This window comes from Dendropsophus ebraccatus, chromosome 6 (assembly GCF_027789765.1).
Source record: "Dendropsophus ebraccatus isolate aDenEbr1 chromosome 6, aDenEbr1.pat, whole genome shotgun sequence".
Taxonomy (NCBI): Eukaryota; Metazoa; Chordata; class Amphibia; order Anura; family Hylidae; genus Dendropsophus; species Dendropsophus ebraccatus.
This window is the reverse complement of record NC_091459.1, coordinates 6,836,833-6,859,367: the sequence shown is the minus strand read 5'-3', so window position 1 is coordinate 6,859,367 and position 22,535 is coordinate 6,836,833. Positions and strand designations below refer to the sequence as shown.

At 40.6% G+C, this 22,535-nt stretch overlaps 1 protein-coding gene across 1 annotated transcript; it reads left to right on the top strand.

Moving 5' to 3' along the window:
* Positions 1–52: 52 nt before the first annotated feature.
* LOC138794686 (platelet binding protein GspB-like) lies at positions 53–21,055 on the top strand. Its single transcript, XM_069973495.1, has 11 exons — positions 53–9,118; positions 9,230–9,335; positions 10,981–11,160; positions 12,961–13,074; positions 13,695–13,817; positions 15,032–15,061; positions 15,935–16,048; positions 17,140–17,262; positions 19,349–19,482; positions 19,749–19,919; positions 20,978–21,055. Exons 1-11 carry the CDS (start codon positions 53–55, stop codon positions 21,053–21,055), a joined length of 10,239 nt encoding a protein of 3,412 aa, XP_069829596.1.
* The last annotated feature ends 1,480 nt before the right edge of the window (positions 21,056–22,535 follow it).

Genomic DNA, 22,535 nt, shown 5'->3' with positions numbered 1-22,535 from the left:
CACTACCATTCAAACCAATAACACAGCCTTTAACAACACCCCGTTAGAAACCATGGCCGAAACGACTCATTTCTCTGCCTTGGAAACTACAAAGCAGCAATCTACCACCGACAGTTTAACAACTACCCCTTCAGAAGTAGTCACTTCTGACCATGTCATGCTCCACACTTCTTCTCCTGCTAGGACAGAAGCCATGACATCCTCCGAGTCGAGGCAAACCAATGGGTTTTCGTCTGCAGAAATTTCAAGTTCATACAGCACACCTGTGAAATATACCGACACAACTTCCAATACAATGTCAACTGCTACTTCCGTCGAATCACAACACTCATCTTCAGAAGGAACAAGGCAGCAATCATCTCAATCTTCCTTCGTAGCATCAGGAACACCATACAAATCTGAAGGATCCACAGCCACGGAACCCTCAACAACAGAAGCCTTACTCACTTCTAAAATTGCAACAACGGAACATTCCACTACAATTGAAATCACTTCTACGGCACTGAAGAGCACCCCGTTTCCCTCCACTGAAGAAACAACTCATTTCAGTGCATCGGTAACACCAAACGTACAAGCTTCAACTGAGAAGCCAACAACTGCACCACAAGTACAGTACACAACTGAAAGTGTCACGCTCGACACTTCCTCCCATACTAGTTCTACTTCCACTGCATCTCCAGAGTCAAGTCCAACCAAAGAGTCTGCTTCTACAAACTTATTACAGTCACACAGCACATTTAAGAAAATCACAGATACATCTTTCAATGCTGGATCAACGTACATGTCTAGTGAAGCACAATCTTCATCGTCAGGAAAGATAACAGGGAGAACACCTGAATCTTCCTTTGTTACAACAGAAACCACAGTGATATCTGGATCGTCAACAATTACTGAATCCTCAACATTAGGTGAAGTACTCAGTTCCAAAATGTCATCAGCTACAGTTTCCACTACCATACAAACCAATAACACAGTCTTTAACAACACCCCGTTAGAAACCATGGCCGAAACGACTAATTTCTCTGCCTTGGAAACTACAAAGCAGCAATCTACCACCGACAGTTTAACAACTACCCCTTCAGAAGTAGTCACTTCTGACCATGTCATACTCCACACTTCTTCTCCTGCTAGGACAGAAGCCATGACATCCTCCGAGTCGAGGCAAACCAATGGGTTTTCGTCTGCAGAAATTTCAAGTTCATACAGCACACCTGTGAAATATACCGACACAACTTCCAATACAATGTCAACTGCTACTTCCGTCGAATCACAACACTCATCTTCAGAAGGAACAAGGCAGCAATCATCTCAATCTTCCTTCGTAGCATCAGGAACACCATACAAATCTGATGGATCCACAGCCACGGAACCCTCAACAACAGAAGCCTTACTCACTTCTAAAATTGCAACAACGGAACATTCCACTACAATTGAAATCACTTCTACGGCACTGAAGAGCACCCCGTTTCCCTCCACTGAAGAAACAACTCATTTCAGTGCATCGGTAACACCAAACGTACAAGCTTCAACTGAGAAGCCAACAACTGCACCACAAGTACAGTACACAACTGAAAGTGTCACGCTCGACACTTCCTCCCATACTAGTTCTACTTCCACTGCATCTCCAGAGTCAAGTCCAACCAAAGAGTCTGCTTCTACAAACTTATTACAGTCACACAGCACATTTGAGAAAATCACAGATACATCTTTCAATGCTGGATCAACGTACATGTCTAGTGAAGCACAATCTTCATCGTCAGGAAAGATAACAGGGAGAACACCTGAATCTTCCTTTGTTACAACAGAAACCACAGTGATATCTGGATCGTCAACAATTACTGAATCCTCAACATTAGGTGAAGTACTCAGTTCCAAAATGTCATCAGCTACAGTTTCCACTACCATTCAAACCAATAACACAGTCTTTAACAACACCCCGTTAGAAACCATGGCCGAAACGACTCATTTCTCTGCCTTGGAAACTACAAAGCAGCAATCTACCACCGACAGTTTAACAACTACCCCTTCAGAAGTAGTCACTTCTGACCATGTCATGCTCCACACTTCTTCTCCCGCTAGGACAGAAGCCATGACATCCTCCGAGTCGAGGCAAACCAATGGGTTTTCGTCTGCAGAAATTTCAACTTCATACAGCACACCTGAGAAATATACCGACACAACTTCCAATACAATGTCAACTGCTACTTCCGTCGAATCACAACACTCATCTTCAGAAGGAACAAGGCAGCAATCATCTCAATCTTCCTTCGTAGCATCAGGAACACCATACAAATCTGAAGGATCCACAGCCACGGAACCCTCAACAACAGAAGCCTTACTCACTTCTAAAATTGCAACAACGGAACATTCCACTGCAATTGAAATCACTTCTACGGCACTGAAGAGCACCCCGTTTCCCTCCACTGAAGAAACAACTCATTTCAGTGCATCGGTAACACCAAACGTACAAGCTTCAACTGAGAAGCCAACAACTGCACCACAAGTACAGTACACAACTGAAAGTGTCACGCTCGACACTTCCTCCCATACTAGTTCTACTTCCACTGCATCTCCAGAGTCAAGTCCAACCAAAGAGTCTGCTTCTACAAACTTATTACAGTCACACAGCACATTTGAGAAAATCACAGATACATCTTTCAATGCTGGATCAACGTACATGTCTAGTGAAGCACAATCTTCATCGTCAGGAAAGATAACAGGGAGAACACCTGAATCTTCCTTTGTTACAACAGAAACCACAGTGATATCTGGATCGTCAACAATTACTGAATCCTCAACATTAGGTGAAGTACTCAGTTCCAAAATGTCATCAGCTACAGTTTCCACTACCATTCAAACCAATAACACAGTCTTTAACAACACCCCGTTAGAAACCATGGCTGAAACGACTCATTTCTCTGCCTTGGAAACTACAAAGCAGCAATCTACCACCGACAGTTTAACAACTACCCCTTCAGAAGTAGTCACTTCTGACCATGTCATGCTCCACACTTCTTCTCCTGCTAGGACAGAAGCCATGACATCCTCCGAGTCGAGGCAAACCAATGGGTTTTCGTCTGCAGAAATTTCAAGTTCATACAGCACACCTGTGAAATATACCGACACAACTTCCAATACAATGTCAACTGCTACTTCCGTCGAATCACAACACTCATCTTCAGAAGGAACAAGGCAGCAATCATCTCAATCTTCCTTCCTAGCATCAGGAACACCATACAAATCTGATGGATCCACAGCCACGGAACCCTTAACAACAGAAGCCTTACTCACTTCTAAAATTGCAACAACGGAACATTCCACTACAATTGAAATCACTTCTACGGCACTGAAGAGCACCCCGTTTCCCTCCACTGAAGAAACAATTCATTTCAGTGCATCGGTAACACCAAACGTACAAGCTTCAACTGAGAAGCCAACAACTGCACCACAAGTACAGTACACAACTGAAAGTGTCACGCTCGACACTTCCTCCCATACTAGTTCTACTTCCACTGCATCTCCAGAGTCAAGTCCCACCAAAGAGTCTGCTTCTACAAACTTATTACAGTCACACAGCACATTTGAGAAAATCACAGATACATCTTTCAATGCTGGATCAACGTACATGTCTAGTGAAGCACAATCTTCATCGTCAGGAAAGCTAACAGGGAGAACACCTGAATCTTCCTTTGTTACAACAGAAACCACAGTGAAATCTGGATCGTCAACAATTACTGAATCCTCAACATTAGGTGAAGTACTCAGTTCCAAAATGTCATCAGCTATAGTTTCCACTACCATTCAAACCAATAACACAGTCTTTAACAGCACCCCGTTAGAAACCATGGCCGAAACGACTCATTTCTCTGGCTTGGAAACTACAAAGCAGCAATCTACCACCAACAGTTTATCAACTACCCCTTCAGAAGTAGTCATTTCTGACCATGTCATGCTCCACACTTCTTCTCCCGCTAGGACAGAAGCCATGACATCCTCCGAATCGAGGCAAACCAATGGGTTTTCGTCTGCAGAAATTTCAAGTTCATACAGCACACCTGTGAAATATACCGACACAACTTCCAATACAATGTCAACTGCTACTTCCGTCGAATCACAACACTCATCTTCAGAAGGAACAAGGCAGCAATCATCTCAATCTTACTTGGTAGCATCAGGAACACCAAACAAATCTGAAGGTCCCACAGCCACTGAACCCTCAACAACAGAAGCCTTACTCACTTCTAAAATTGCAACAACGGAACATTCCACTACAATTGAAATCAGTTCTACGGCACTGAAGAGCACCCCGTTTCCCTCCACTGAAGAAACAACTCATTTCAGTGCATCGGTAACACCAAAGGTACAAGCTTCAACTGAGAAGCCAACAACTACACCACAAGTACAGTACACAACTGAAAGTGTCACGCTCGACACTTCCTCCCATACTAGTTCTACTTCCACTGCATCTCCAGAGTCAAGTCCAACCAAAGAGTCTGCTTCTACAAACTTATTACAGTCACACAGCACATTTGAGAAAATCACAGATACATCTTTCAATGCTGGATCAACGTACATGTCTAGTGAAGCACAATCTTCATCGTCAGGAAAGCTAACAGGAAGAACACCTGAATCTTCCTTTGTTACAACAGAAACCACTGTGAAATCTGGATCGTCAACAATTACTGAATCCTCAACATTAGGTGAAGTACTCAGTTCCAAAATGTCATCAGCTACAGTTTCCACTACCATTCAAACCAATAACACAGTCTTTAACAGCACCCCGTTAGAAACCATGGCCGAAACGACTCATTTCTCTGCCTTGGAAACTACAAAGCAGAAATCTACCACGGACAGTTTAACAACTACCCCTTCAGAAGTAGTCACTTCTGACCATGTCATGCTCCACACTTCTTCTCCCGCTAGGACAGAAGCCATGACATCCTCCGAGTCGAGGCAAACCAATGGGTTTTCGTCTGCAGAAATTTCAAGTTCATACAGCACACCTGTGAAATATACCGACACAACTTCCAATACAATGTCAACTGCTACTTCCGTCGAATCACAACACTCATCTTCAGAAGGAACAAGGCAGCATTCATCTCAATCTTCCTTCGTAGCATCAGGAACACCATACAAATCTGAAGGATTCACAGCCACGGAACCCTCAACAACAGAAGCCTTACTCACTTCTAAAATTGCAACGGAACATTCCACTACAATTGAAATCACTTCTACGGCACTGAAGAGCACACCGTTTCCCTCCACTGAAGAAACAACTCATTTCAGTGCATCGGTAACACCAAAGGTACAAGCTTCAACTGAGAAGCCAACAACTACATCACAAGTACAGTACACAACTGAAAGTGTCACGCTCGACACTTCCTCCCATACTAGTTCTACTTCCACTGCATCTTCAGAGTCAAGTCCCACCAAAGAGTCTGCTTCTACAAACTTATCACAGTCACACAGCACATTTGAGAAAATTACAGATACATCTTTCAATGCTGGATCAACGTACATATCTAGCGAAGCACAATCTTCACCGTCAGGAAAGGTAACAGGGAGAACACCTGAGTCTTCCTTTGTTACAACAGAAACCACAGTGAAATCTGGATCGTCAACAATTACTGAATCCTCAACATTAGGTGAATTACTCAGTTCCAAAATGTCATCAGCTACAGTTTCCACTACCATTCAAACCAATAACACAGTCTTTAACAGCACCCCGTTAGAGACCATGGCCGAAACGACTCATTTCTCTGCCTTGGAAACTACAAAGCAGCAATCTACCACCGACAGTTTAACAACTACCCCTTCAGAAGTAGTCACTTCTGACCATGTCATGCTCCACACTTCTTCTCTCGCTAGGACAGAAGCCATGACATCCTCCGAGTCGAGGCAGACAAATGGGTTTTCTTCTGCAGAAATTTCAAGTTCATACAGCACACCTGTAAAATTTACCGACACAACTTCCAATACAATGTCAACTGCTACTTCTGTCAAATCACAACACTCATCTTCAGAAGGAACAAGGCAGCAATCATCTCAATCTTCCTTCGTAGCATCAGGAACACCAAACAAATCTGAAGGACTCACAGCCACAGAACCCTCAACAACAGAAGCCTTACTCACTTCTAAAATTGCAACAACGGAACATTCCACTATAATTGAAATCAGTTCTACGGCACTGAAGAGCACCCCGTTTCCCTCCACTGAAGAAACAACTCATTTCAGTGCATCGGTAACACCAAAGGTACAAGCTTCAACTGAGAAGCCAACAACTACATCACAAGTACAGTACACAACTGAAAGTGTCACGCTCGACACTTCCTCCCATACTAGTTCTACTTCCACTGCATCTTCAGAGTCAAGTCCCACCAAAGAGTCTGCTTCTACAAACTTATTACAGTCACACAGCACATTTGAGAAAATCACAGATACATCTTTCAATGCTGGATACACGTACATGTCTAGTGAAGCACAATCTTCATCGTCAGGAAAGCTAACAGGGAGAACACCTGAATCTTCCTTTGTTACAACAGAAACCACAGTGAAATCTGGATCGTCAACAATTACTGAATCCTCAACATTAGGTGAAGTACTCAGTTCCAAAATGTCATCAGCTACAGTTTCCACTACCATTCAAGCCAATAACACAGTCTTTAACAGCACCCCGTTAGAAACCATGGCCGAAACGACTCATTTCTCTGCTTTGGAAACTACAAAGCAGCAATTTACCACCGACAGTTTAACAACTACCCCTTCAGAAGTAGTCACTTCTGACCATGTCATGCTCCACACTTCTTCTCCCGCTAGGACTCCAGCCATGACATCCTCTGAGTCGAGGCAGACAAATGGGTTTTCTTCTTCAGTAATTTTAAGTACATATAGCACACCTGTAAAATATACCGACACAACTTCCAATACAATGTCAACTGCTACTTCTGTCGAATCACAACACTCATCTTCAGAAGGAACAAGGCAGCAATCATCTCAATCTTCCTTTGTAGCATCAGGAACACCAAACAAATCTGAAGGACCCACAGCCACGGAACCCTCAACAACAGAAGCCTTACTCACTTCTAAAATTGCAACAACGGAACATTCCACTACAATTGAAATCAGTTCTACGGCACTGAAGAGCACCCTGTTTCCCTCCACTGAAGAAACAACTAATTTCAGTGCATCGGTAACACCAAAGGTACAAGCTTCAACTGAGAAGCCAACAACTACATCACAAGTACAGTACACAACTGTAAGTGTCACGCTCGACAGTTCCTCCCATACTAGTTCTACTTCCACTGCATCTCCAGAGTCAAGTCCAACCAAAGAGTCTGCTTCTACAAACTTATTACAGTCACACAGCACATTTGAGAAAATCACAGATACATCTTTCAATGCTGGATCAACGTACATATCTAGCGAAGCACAATCTTCACCGTCAGGAAAGGTAACAGGGAGAACACCTGAATCTTACTTTGTTACAACAGAAACCACAGTGAAATCTGGATCGTCAACAATTACTGAATCCTCAACATTAGGTGAATTACTCAGTTCCAAAATGTCATCAGCTACAGTTTCCACTACCATTCAAACCAATAACACAGTCTTTAACAGCACCCCGTTAGAAACCATGGCCGAAACCCCTCATTTCTCTGCCTTGGAAACTACAAAGCAGCAATCTACCACCGACAGTTTAACAGCGACCCCTTCAGAAGTAGTCACTTCTGACCATGTCATGCTCCACACTTCTTCTCCCGCTAGGACAGAAGCCATGACATCCTCCGAGTCGAGGCAAACCAATGGGTTTTCGACTGCAGAAATTTCAACTTCATACAGCACACCTGTGAAATATACCAACACAACTTCCAATACAATGTCAACTGCTACTTCCTTCGAATCACAGCATTCATCTTCAGAAGGAACAAGGCAGCAATCATCTCAATCTTCCTTGGTAGCATCAGGAACACCATACAAATCTGAAGGATCCACAGCCACGGAACCCTCAACAACAGAAGCCTTACTCACTTCTAAAATTGTAACAACGGAACATTCCACTACAATTGAAATCAGTTCTACGGCACTGAAGAGCACACCGTTTCCCTCCACTGAAGAAACAACTCATTTCAGTGCATCGGTAACACCAAACGTACAAGCTTCAACTGAGAAGCCAACAACTGCACCACAAGTACAGTACACAACTGAAAGTGTCACGCTCGACACCTCCTCCCATACTAGTTCTACTTCCACTGCATCCCCAGAGTCAAGTCCAACCAAAGAGTCTGCTTCTACAAACTTATTACAGTCACACAGCACATTTGAGAAAATTACAGATACATCTTTCAATGCTGGATCAACGTACATGTCTAGTGAAGCACAATCTTCATCTTCAGGAAAGCTAACAGGGAGAACACCTGAATCTTCCTTTGTTACAACAGAAACCATAGTGAAATCTGGATCGGCAACAATTACTGAATCCTCAACATTAGGTGAAGTACTCAGTTCCAAAATGTCATCAGCTACAGTTTCCACTATCATTCAAACCAATAACACAGTCTTTAACAGCACCCCGTTAGAAACCATGGCTGAAACGACTCATTTCTCTGCCTTGGAAACTACAAAGCAGCAATCTAACACCGACAGTTTAACAACTACCCCTTCAGAAGTTGTCACTTCTGACCATGTCATGCTCCACACTTCTTCTCCCGCTAGTACTCCAGGCATTACATCCTCTGATTTGAGGCAAACCAATGGGTTTTCGTCTGCAGAAATTTCAAGTACATACAGCACACCTGTGAAATTTACCGACAAAACTTCCAATACAATGTCAACTGCTACTTCCGTCGAATCACAACACTCATCTTCAGAAGGAACAAGACAGCAATTATCTCAATCTTCCTTCGTAGCATCAGGAACACCATACAAATCTGAAGGACCCACAGCCACGGAACCCTCAACAACAGAAGCCTTACTCACGGAACATTCCACTACAATTGAAATCAGTGGTACGGTACTGAAGAGCACCCCGTTTTCCTCCCCTGCAGAAACAACTCATTTCAGTGCATCGGAAACACCAAAGGTACAAGCTTTAACTGAGAAGCAGACAACCATACTAAAAGTAAAGTACACAATTCAAAGTGTCATGCTCGATACGTCCTCTGATGCTAGTACTATATAACTAGAGTCTTTTAGTCCAACCAATGGGTTTTCTTCTTTTATTCTTTTGCAGTCATATGGCACAATTGGTGAACTCACATTTGCATCGGTTCAGAAATCACCACCTACATATCCATTGCAGACATCTGAGGTACAATTATCGTCTGGGAGCTCAACAGGTAAATTGCACAATGTTAAATAGTCACTGTCATTTAAAACAACTTTCTTCATATCGACTGCCTTGTCTATGGGTATTGACCTCACCTTCTAAACATGCAGACTTTCCCATTCTGTCGCTGTGCTTTCTGACACCTCGGTCCATTTCAATAGGTTTCCAGAACAGTAGCAAATCCCCATATAAAACCTCTAATGCTTGGGGCAGTCCCTGACACGTACAAAAGTAGCAGTAAGGAGACGAATAGACCTGCAGGGCATACAGCAGCTGATCAGTTCTGAAATGGTTTGAGTTTTTGAATAAAAGTCATTTACAAATGTAATATACTTTATAATTTTCGGAAATTAGTTGACTTAAAAAAAAATTCTTTGCAGTATCCTTTTAATCGGTAGTCAAGAATATAAAGGACTACCCAGCCACTCATACAAGGAAGGACTACCTCCATGCGCTCTGTGCCCTATCTATCAATACATTTTTAACATTTTGACTACATTAACTGGCATGCCATACAACATGGTAATCATTGGGGATGTTACTACTTTGAGTTGCCCTGGTGTTTTTTTGTTTTTTTAGAAATGCTTAGATTACTGGAGCCATAGGAAAAAAATAAATTGCTTTACTTACCTACCATTGTCCTACGGCAGATCACACTGCAACTCCCATTTCCTCTGTTTTTTGTCCCTGTCTGCCTCTCTTTTTTTCAAGAGGAGAGTTTTGAGCCAGACCTACCTGCTCAGCCAAACACTGGTCAAGATAGAGAAATGCTATGGCCAGAGGTTGACTGGGCAGGCAGGTTATGCCCCAAGCTCTCATTTGTGAGCAGAGAAGGATTGTAAGGAGCCACATAGGAGCTGTAGTGGGACCTGAGGAGGACCTTTTTGTTTTTTTTTATTTATTTTTTTTACCATATGGCCCGCAATCTATGTATTTTTGAATAACGCTGAAATGCCACTTTGATTCAAAATATCAATATTATTATAATTTTTATATGAATTTATTAGCTTAGTACAATTCTTGTAAATGGGTGGTAAACATGAAAGACAATAGGGAATATTTTGTATTTAGTTAGGAGTTTTTGGTTTAGGGCTAGTAAGTTGAAACTTACAGAGACTAGAGAATTAATTAATACAAAAGTAGTGTATCTTTTATATGGATAGTGTATATTAGTTTTGTATAGATGCTATGTTTTATTAAGGCTATTTTGGCCAGTATTTTGCACGAGGAGTGGATAGAAAACACAGAAAGGCTATGTTCACACATTGTTGGAATTAAGTGCATGGCCGCAATTTAATGGCAAATAATTGCCATTAATTGTTATTGTAATTGTTATTTTAAAACAACAGCCCTTGTTTTGAAATAATGGATATTTGCCATTAAATGAGGCCATCCATTACATTTTAACAGTGTGAGAACATAACCTTTCTGTGTTTTCAATCCCCTTTTGGTTTTGGTTGCAAAATACTAAGCAAAAATACTGTGTGTGAACAAAATTGAGACCTAACGCGATCAATAACTTTTTTCACAGGTGATATGTGACATGTCAAAAGCTACTACAAATGACAAAAAGGCTTTAAAATTAATATTGTAAACAATATAATGGGCTTCTCTCTACATTAAGGAAATCTGTACATTATTTGTTTTTTTTATAGGGAGAAAAGAAACAACTGATCATTCTGAGACACAGACTCGAACTGACAACAGTAGAACAGAAGTTCAAAACTCTACTGAGAAAATTGCAACCACAGAGACAACATTATTCATAAGAACAACAACAACAACATCATCAACAACAACAACAACATCATCAACAACAACATCAACAACAACAGGTATTATTCAAAGCTACAAAAAATCTACACAGCAAAGCACACAAATAAATATGTATAGGATACTTAGGTTCGTACATCAAGCAAGAACAAATTTTAATCTCTTTATCAGTGCTATAAGGCCGAGTCTTTAAGTTCGAAGCCAACAATGAGTTTCTCTATGGACACTATATGGCTATGTTCACACATAGTATTTCTGTATTTCTTTGTTTTTTCAACCAAAACCAGGAGTGGGTTGAAAACACAATAAACTGTGCAAATCTTTCCATTATATTTTTGCCTTGTCAATTCAACTCCTGATTTTGGTTGAAAAAAGATACTGGAAATACTATGTGTGAACATAGCCTAAGGGCTAATGCACACATCCGAAAGAATTCCGAATTCCGAATGGACTGTGTTGTGTGGACTCGACCTGCCAGCTCCCAGCATCATGATTAATTATAATGTCGGAAGGTCTGATACTGTTTGAAAGTCTGTGCTAGTGTACTGACACAGCCGTGAGGCTGTGTCAGCACACTAGCATGAGCTTTCAAACTCTATTAATCATATTGCTGGGAGCTCCCAGGTCCAGTCCGCAGAACACCGTCCATGTACGGACGGAATATATCATAATAGATAAATTCCACACAAAAATAAAAACACTTAAAAAAGAGAGAAAAAAGACTGAATGATAAATTCCTCCCATAGTATTTCTTTAGTATATTTATCCAAAACCAGAAATGGAAATGACGAAGAGACTGACTAAAATGCTATGGGGGAAATTTATAATTTAGTCTAGAAAGTAAAATTTTTGCGTGCAGCAAATTTATCTATTATGCGCCAAAAAAAGGTGGTAATTTTGTGCAATTTTTCTTACATGGTTTTCACTAAACACTTACACATGATTACATATTACATCAGGTTAGGAGGTGAACAACAAAAATGTCACAAAATTTTTCATCTTTGTGCAAATAATGAATTAGTTGAGTAGAGCTGCACAGGTTTTAAATAACTTAAAATTCAGCTAGGTGCAAAACTAAAAAATTGCAGGCAAACCACTGCTAGAATGGAAAATTTACTTCATAAATACCATAGAAGAGAAAAAAGAAGCACAAATAAAAATAATAAGAAACATGCAAAAATAATTATAAATCCTCCCACCCGTGTATAAATTCTGCCTAGGACCAAGCTCATATTGAGTCTGGTATGTTTTGTAGATACAACCGTCATTTCGTATGTTGGCCGCCCGTTATTCTAGTTCAGGTGGACTGATCGCTCTTTGGGTGTATGTTTAATTATAAAGTCCATTGAATTTAATAGTAAAAACGGTGAAAGGATGCTGAAAAAAAGAAAAACTGTGTGTGACCAACTAAAAAATAACGTCCACTGTTTGCAAAAAATGTCCAAAAATAATTAGACATCATTATTTTGACGTCCGCGCACTGTGTGCATTGGATGTCTGTCATTCCATTGACTTCAATGCATTGAATTTTTACGTAGAAAAAGCGTGTAACAGATGAGACTGAATATAATCACCAATACATGTACAGCAGTAAGACTAGGCCACCAGGGTTACATTTATAGCCATTGTGATCCAGCAACCAAAAAATGTAATATTCAATTACCATATCTAATAATATACAATGATTATAAAACATCGAACTTACATTTAAAAAATGTTAAAAATTTTTTATACATTAGTAAATGTTTATAATTTTAAAATACATAACTCTAAACTAGAAGCTAAATAATTTCAATGCTTAGTATAAATGTCAAATACAAATCCTTTCTACGATATCAAACACCGTTTTTTGTTCCCTCCAGATGCTGATGACTGTGCTTCCAGTCCATGTAAAAACCAAGGCACTTGTATTGATGGATTTCACAGTTTCACTTGTATTTGTCCAACTAACTATCAGGGCACCACATGTAGTGATGGTAAGAAATGTTGTGGGCTTACAGCAATTCTGTTGTCCTAAAATAACATTAGAGATGTATTTTCTTAAAGGACAACTTCGGCATTTTCCTTTTTTTTCTTAAATAACACACATTACAAAGTTATATAACTTTTTTAATGTATGTTTTTAATTAGTCGTCCTGATCTCCGTCCTCTTCGACACTTTCTGTAGAACTGAAAGAAAAAAAAGAAAAGGGTACTAGTGCACTTGCAGACCAGCAGCCTTTTTAATTTGCTGGGGTGCATCACATGGCTTCCAGCTTGCTCAACCCTGATTGGCTGAGAAAGCTGGAAGCCATGTGATACAATTCAGCCAATGAAAAAGCTGCTGGCGCGCAAGTGCAATTGTAGCCTTTTCTCTATTATTCATTTTACTGGAACCTGGAAGTGAGAGAGAGATCCGCTGGTTAGGGTACAAACACCTGAATATGGGTAGAATCATGCTTTATAAACAGTTAGGATATAAGATTTGTATTATTTAATTGTTACCATAAATAATAAGAATATATATATATATTTTTTTAAAGTTAAATGCATTATTTTTTAAGTGGTACCTGATCATTGGCCCTTTCAGATATGACCGACCTTGTTTTACTTTCAGATGTGGATGAATGTTCCCAAACATCTACAAAATGTGACTCTAATGCAGTATGCACCAACACAATAGGTTCTTATAAATGTACTTGTAAAGATGGCTATAAAGGAAACGGACTCACTTGTGAATGTAAGTGTACATTGTCATTTTGGAGCTATCACCCCCCATATTCTCTGACCTACAACCCTCTATGCTACCTAGAGGACTCATTTAAAGACCAGAAGCCCAATTTCTGACCATTCGCTTTTCAGACTTAGCAGTGGGCCAATTTAAGTCTGGTGAAAAATTTTTATTGAAGTATTGTATTGCCCCCCCAAAAGTTATACAAATGACTAATTTACACTTATTATGGGAAATGCTTATAAAGAGCTTTTTTCCCTGCACTCACTACTGCATCAAGGCTTCACTTCCTGAATAACATGGTGATGTCACTTCCTGGATAACATGGTGATGTCACTTCCTGGATAAAATGTTGATGTCACTTCCTGGATAACATGGGGATGTCACTTTCTGGATAAAATGGTGATGTCACTTCCTGGATAACATGGGGATGTCACTTTCTGGATAAAATGGTGATGTCACTTCCTGGATACCATGGTGATGTCATGACCTGATTCCTAGAGCTGTGCGGGCTGTGGCTGCTGGAGAGGATGATGGCAGAGGGACACTGAGGGACACAGGGCACTGGAGGGACACTGCCATAGCCCGCACAGCTCTGGGAGTCGGGTCGTGATGTCACCATTTTATCCAGGAAGTGACATTACCATGTTATCCAGGAAGTGACATCACCGTGTTATCCAGGAAGTGACATCACCATGTTATCCAGTAAGTGACATCACCATGTTATCCAGGAGGGGGGGGGAGAAATACTTTAATAAAAAATTTTGCCGCATTTCTATTTTAATATGAAACCATTGCTCTATTATTTTATCCATCTGCATGTATTTGAGCTTGTTTTTTACTGAACATAAAACGCTTTAAGGCTTTAATACCATTAATATAAGATCTGTGATATATTTGGAAAAAATATCATAATTATTATAATTTTTTTTATTTTGCAATCCATTTACTCACATAATGGCCCAAAGGAAAAGTAGAAATGCTTGATATAGTCCAAACCACATTTTTTTCCCCAGTAATTACACATATAATATTAAAAGACATACATATAAGGTGATACAGAGCAATATGCAATATGGTAACTTGTAAATGACCAATCATTCTCCTAAATATATGTGAACTGTTTGCTTTCTATACAGATATAAACCTATGCCAAAGTAGTCCGTGTCGGAACGGGGCATCCTGCATAAGTTCTTTAAACTCATTTTCCTGTTTATGTAAAGTTGGATACAGCGGCAGAGTATGTGAAATTGGTGAGTTACTCCTCAGATATGTTCTCTCTGTAACAAAAAGATAATGCACCGAAAAGATTGATGGAATTAAATGAAACTTTATATGTATAAATGTAATAATGATATATGTAAGTGGTTACAGAATTAAAGGTTACGCTTATTGGGGAAAACGGTACAATTAAAAGGAAGCTCTAGTATTCGGTTGGGACACCTTTAGGCTATGTTCACACTACGTAAAATAACGGTCGTTGTCCGCGCCGCAAAACTACGGCCGTTGTTTTGAGGTTCCCCTATTATGACTGCAATGCAATGTAACTACAGCCATTGAATGCACACTATGTATCAGATAACGGCCGTTGTTTATATGTCCCCGTGAAAAATGAACATGTCAATTATTTCCGGCGGGTAATACTGCAACAACGGCCGTGGATTTCAATGCCGAATTAAACTTAATTTTTATGTGTGGTTTCTCGGGCTGGGCGCAGTATTTAAAGTAAATGACCTGTTTCATCCCGCTTATAAACATGCTAGGAATCAAAATTAAACAACAGCCGTAGTTTCACGACTAGCCCCGTTTGTTCGTAATTCTACGACCGTAGTTTTGGTCGCAAAAGTCCGGCTGGTGAAAACAACGGCCGTTATTTTACTCCTTACTTACTGAGTTACTCCTTAGATATGTTCTCTCTGTAACAAAAAGATAATGCACCGAAAAGATTCATGGCAATAATGATAGTAACAGTAGTCACCTGTTTGTATCGAATTGTCCATGGAATAAAGAGGGTGAGTGCCTCATTTTTTCCTTTGGTAGTCTGGGAAACTGAATGCAACATAGATCAGTACGATATCAATAGCTTCTTCCAAGGGTCACTTCACTCAGTCCTCTTGTTTTCTCAGATATTGACGATTGTAAAAGTAGTCCTTGTAAGAATGGAGCAGTATGTGTAGACAAAGTAAATGCTTACGCCTGCGTATGTCAAAATGGCTGGCAAGGAACCAACTGCAGCACAGGTAAGCAAGCAAATCCTTCTTCATTGTTCTTAACTTTTCCAGCAAAGTAAAGACATACAAATAAAAAAAAAAAAATATATATATATATATATATATATATATTTATACACACACACACACACACACACACACACAGCACTCCCTCTTATACATTACATTTAATCTCAGCTTAGGGCTAAACACCCTTCCTTATTTATGCCCACTGAAAAAAACATCGTTTAGGTGAAAAAATAAGACCTTACCATAAAGAGAACATATAAAGAGGGTGAAACATAGTTGTAGATACTAGGGCAATTTGCTTGTGGCCTCCATGTCTTTGTATAAGTCCTGTCGCGCAGTCTTTTGTGATAAAGGCCTGCTCAGCCAATCATAAGCTGAATTGGATCGGGCTGCATTGCGGCCTTACTCTTGTCTTTTGAGTGACACCCCACTCAGCTAATCACAGGTTGTGGTGCTTTCCCATTCCAGTCAGCCTTTGATTGGCTAAACGGACTGTCACTCCTGAGACAAGAGGAACAGTCTACTCAGCCAATCACAGACCATGGTGCTATCCTGTCCTAATCAGGCTGTGATTGGCTGAGCGGGCATAAGCTGACACCGGGAGGGGACCGGAGAATAAGGACTTTGAGGGACAGCGGACATATAAGTATAAGGAGCGGCCTTTAGAAGTCGCAATAAAACAGCTAAAGTTCTAGGAACCTGCCGATCTGAACTTTTAAAAGTTTTGCTCTTCTCCACTTCTTACTCTGCTTCCGAGTACATATGATACTCTTTAAACATTTGTAGTATGTATATATATATTTGTTGATTATAAATATATATATATATATATATATATATATATATATATACATATACATATATATAGTTACAGACCTTTTCAGGGGTTTTAACAGGGTGCATAAAGCCCATATTCTTTATATAACAACAAAATGAACAGACATAGTGCCACCACCCCCATTCTTCTAGTTCCTCCTGATGATGAGAACAGAAAACGCCAGCCATTCTAAACATAAAATGTAATAGTTCACAAAAACACTGTAAAGTACATTGAGACCCTGCTAAACAATACTTGTATCTGCTTATTTTAGATGTGGATGAATGCTCCCAAGGGCTGAGCCCATGTGATAAGAATGCACTTTGCCTTAATACACTGGGCTCATACACATGCACCTGTGCCACTGGTTACAAGGGAGATGGCTTCACTTGTAAGGGTAAGTCTATCGCAAGGGTAAGACTCAATAAAGTATGTTCAGTCTTTTTTAATTTCCTATACATGTAATGCAGGGAAGGGTCATATGCACAGAATCTGTACAAAGGCATATGGAGTTCTACGGCTCCTGTGTAATAATGTCTGGCGCTCCCTATACCATCGCACTATGAAGAAATTCTACCCTTGGTCAAGCCCCTTGGAGATTCAGTAATACAGCGCTCAGTTGAGAATGCCAGAATGTTTTTGGGATTTTTTCAAACATAATCTGAAAAAAAAAAAATCTCTTGCCTCCATATGAAACTGAAAGAATATAGAAGAATAGCAGGTGTTGGTAGAAGTTTATAAACTATTAAGGTATCATAACATTTGGGATACACCTGTGTGCATGAAGACTAATATTAGGATAAAAGATGACGTTAGTTGCCCTCAGCAGTAATTCTGAATACATTGGTATTAAAAAAAAAGCAGGAAATAGGCCCCTGATAGATCATAAGATCTTCATACAATCAATAAAATACTATATTTATATTATATACAATTACTACAGGGTTAGCAAATGCTAATTGATATTGTATTGTTTATAAATGACCGTTAAGACTATAAGGCTATGTTCACACACTTTATCCTAATAGCTGTTGTAAGGGTATGTTCACACTGCAGAATCTGCACGGAGACTTCAAGATAATTCCACTGGGCAGCCTCTGCTTAAAGAGTCACTGTCGTATTTTTTTTTTTTTGCAGAAATCAATAGTCCAGGCGATTTTAAGAAACTTTGTAATTGGGTTTATTAGCCAAATCTGCCATTATCTGCATGTAAAAAGCCTTTTCCCAGGTCCCCCCCTCCTTCCTCTTTTTCATCCACTCTGAAAAATCTGAAAATTGTGACTTGTTGCAGGAGACGTCCCCTGTCTGTTCTAGGGAGAGGGGAGGGGGGAGGAGGAAGGAGGGAGTTAGCCGGCAGCAGAAAGCAGATAACAGAGGATTACAGGCACGGAGCTGGGTGACAGCTGTAATCCGAGCCCAGACAGGTCACTGGTGACTGTCCAAGAAGATAACGGGTGAGATATTTGTAGATTAACTCTTTGTTGTCCTGTTTTGGTCTTTTGTTTAGCTCTCTCCATAGGAGAACAATGAAGACAGGGGTGAGAGCTTCAAACAGCTTTTTCATGATAAAAATGCATTTTTCTGATAATAAACCCAATTACAAAGTTTCTTAAAATCGCCTGGACTATTGATTTCTGCAAAAAAAATTTTCACGACAGTGACACTTTAAACTCCTGCCTGTTCCATAGACTCAATGATATTTTGCCGGTGGATTCCGCCATCCTCCCTAAGAATTGACATGTCAATGACATATAGGAAACACTGTCTAATGGTTAAACACTGTCCACTGGCTGTTCAAGCGCTCAATACAGTGAAATCCTAGGTTCATTGCTCCCTGGGTAATTCAAATATGCAAGAAAGAGTCAGTGGAGCCTCATTTAAGAGTCTTCAAACCCAAGACTAACCAGATATCCCTCCTCGAAGGACCCAGCCAAGGGGTGACTCCTGTAAGGAAAGCACCATATTAAGTGGCCCTATAAGTCAATGTAATGACAAGAGAAAAACCAAGGCCAGGTATCCATCCACAGACAGCTGTTTCGGGGTGTTGCCCCTCATCAGTGTGGAGTAGGATTCTGGCTAGGTGGGAGCAATGCCTAGTAGAAACAGAACACTGATCTCAGGGAGACCAGCCAAAAAGATACTGTCGGCTGCTGGCTAAAGCGCTCAATACAGTGAAATCCTAGGTGCATTTCTTGATGGGAAATATGAATATGCAAAAAAAGAGTCTGCGGAGTCTCATTTAAGAGTCTCAAAATGTGGGACTAGCCAGATATCCCTCTGGGAAGGGCCAATGACATGTCAGAGCTCTGACAGCCGCAGGAACATTATTTTCCATGCGGCCCATTGCGGCTGTGCATGGAAATCAATTAACATTCATTTCCATGCACGGCATGGAGGCACGGACTGACGAAAAGGCATAGTGTGAACATAGCCTAAAAGATATTATAAATTCTTAATTTGTCTTATCTCATTCTTGATTCTAGAAATACGTCTGTTCACCTACGGCCCTTCAGTTGGAGACCAAAAAGCTACAAAACGAGCTGTGGACTTTGTGTCTCCAATAATCAACATTCCTATAGGCTTTCCATTTGACTCTGCATTCTATAACAACCTCTATGTAAGTATGCCGAGGAAGCTGTCCTCAACTTACATTATCTTTTACACATTTTTTTTTAAATGTAAGTCAATGAAAACACAAATCAAAATGGATGCACACAAATGCATCAGTTTTTCCATTACTTTTTTTGTAAAAACGGATGAAAAAAACGTAGTGCGATTCCAGCCTTACACAAAATTTAGTAGACCACATTTTGCTGTAAGATAAAATTAAACATACTGAAATGGAGTAGTAATGTAGTAAATAAGATATATTATGTTCTTCAGTTCACAGATAATGGAGTGATCGCATTCCAGCGTAACATATATGATCCGGTCTATGTACTCAGCTATCCATACACTACCTTCCAGAGCAATGATCCTTACACCCCTCCACTCATCGCTGCCTTCTGGGCTGATGCAGATTTATCAGGAGGCATTGGGGACATATATTACCAGGTACGGCCAAGTATACTTTTCATGATATGAAATGATATATACTACTTGCGCACACTAAAGCAATAGAGGTGCTGGTTGAAGCAATTTTAATAATAATAATTTTTATTTATATAGCGCCAACAGATTCTGCAACACTTAACAATTATAAGGGGTTATCCAGAGCTGGTGTACTGACAGGGCCGCGTGGCTGTGTCAGTACACTAGCGTAAACTTTCAAATAGTATCGGAGCTCCCGCAGGACACCACCATCACTACGGACATATTGAGGAAAACATGTGAATGACCCCCAAGATATTTTACAGTTTCTTATATTTGCTTGTACTATTAATTTCTGAAAAAAAAATTTTTAAATGGCAATTACATTTAAGGCCAGTTTCCAGGGTAAAAAAATATATTTTTCTCACCACCATTTTGGGGTAGATGTGAATTTTTCATTCCTTGCTATATACATTTTTTGGGTGTTGAGCTGACCAAGAACTCCCTGTGGCTGGAGAAGTTGAATGAAGTCCTAGGGAATCCTGAAAACATACATACATAGGTACAGGCCTATAGTACAGGATAGATAATGTCATGATGCCCTGATTTGTGCAAAATTGCGGTAAAAAAGCAGCAATTTTTGGGAAAATCATGGCAGAACTGAAGCCAGGAGGCGATACACCTCTGAAAGTATAAGTCTTTTTGGGTGGCCATGGGCGGCTCAGTATCATTGATGCTGAATGTAGCAGCACTAGCAATATGTAACTGTGCTGGCACAGGGCTTGTGCAGTCCTGCAGTTCCTGACACAGCCATGGATTGCAGTAGAGGGGCTGTGTTGTCCCTTACTCGTTCCTTGATCCTATAAGCTGAAGTCAAAAAATGACCTGGGCCTGATGAATCAATGACCTATAGTTGCGAAAGGGTTAAGTTATATTACAAAGTTAAATTTCTTCATTTGCCGAATACCCCTTTTATTATAGGTGATCTGCATCTGAAAAGAAAGGAATTAATTATACCTATTTTATTCTTTAAACAATACTGTATATACAAACGTGTCTGTCCTTACCTTTTCTTTGTTTAGTTTAGTGAAGGAGAAGTCCCAGGGAAGGACAAAAACTGCAGGCAGGCACGTGGGGGCAGTAAAATAATAAAGAACTGAACTCTCCCGTCCCCGTGCCTCCGATGCGCTGCTCCTGGGTGCGGTTCACATCAGCCTGGGACTTACAAATCTGCCAGCCGCAACATCAAGTCCCTGGTGAGTGATTGCCCGTCCAGCCAATCAGTGACTGGGACGGGACACCAGGCGATCGCTCAGCCGGGCTGTGACATTTCAGCCGGAGAAGCCGGGTACGTGACGCATCCAGTTTCTATCTGAAGGTGACAGCCGGCTGATGTGAAGTGGACCCGGGACCAGCACATCGGAGGCACAGGGACGGGTGAGCGCAGGTCTGTATTATTTCCCTGCTCCCACCAGCCCGCCTGCAGTTTTTGTTCTACCGTGCGACTTCTCCTTTAACAATTCCAATTTCTCATAAAACCTATTCAGCACAATATTAGGACATGCTACCAGAATTAGTGATGTCACGATACCAGAATTTTGAGTTCGATACCGATACTAACTTTTTTATTTCGATACTCAATACCAGTTCGATACTTAGTAAAGTATAAAAGAAAAAAAAAAAATGGTAGAAATATAATACCCCTGCACTATTACAGTGATACCAATTTTTGGACTATTTTTATTTTATTGTGTTAAAAATAAAGTTAGTGATATCTGTCTAAGACAGCTCTGCTGCATCAGCTATCACTAAGACAGCTCTGCTGCATCACCTATCACTAAGACAGCTCTGCTGCATCAGCTATCACTAAGACAGCTCTGCTGCATCAGCTATCACTAAGACAGCTCTGCTACATCCGATATCACTAAGACAGCTCTGCTGCATCAGCTATCACGAAGACAGCTCTGCTGCATCAGCTATCACTAAGACAGCTCTGCTGCATCAGCTATCACTAAGACAGCTCTGCTGCATCAGCTATCACTAAGACAGCTCTGCTGCATCAGCTATCACTAAGACAGCTCTGCTGCATCAGCTATCACTAAGACAGCTCTGCTGCATCAGCTATCACTAAGACAGCTCTGCTGCATCAGCTATCACTAAGACAGCTCTGCTGCATCAGCTATCACTAAGACAGCTCTGCTGCATCAGCTATCACTAAGACAGCTCTGCTACATCCGATATCACTAAGACAGCTCTGCTACATCCGATATCACTAAGACAGCTCTGCTGCATCAGCTATCACTAAGACAGCTCTGCTACATCAGCTATCACTAAGACAGCTCTGCTACATCCGATATCACTAAGAAAGCTCTGCTGCATCAGCTATCACTAAGACAGCTCTGCTACATCAGCTATCACTAAGACAGCTCTGCTACATCCGATATCACTAAGACAGCTCTGCTACATCAGCTATCACTAAGACAGCTCTGCTACATCAGCTATCACTAAGACAGCTCTGCTACATCAGCTATCACTAAGACAGCTCTGCGGCATCAGCTATCACTAAGACAGCTCTGCAGCATCAGCTATCACTAAGACAGCTCTGCTACATCCGATATCACTAAGACAGCTCTGCTACAT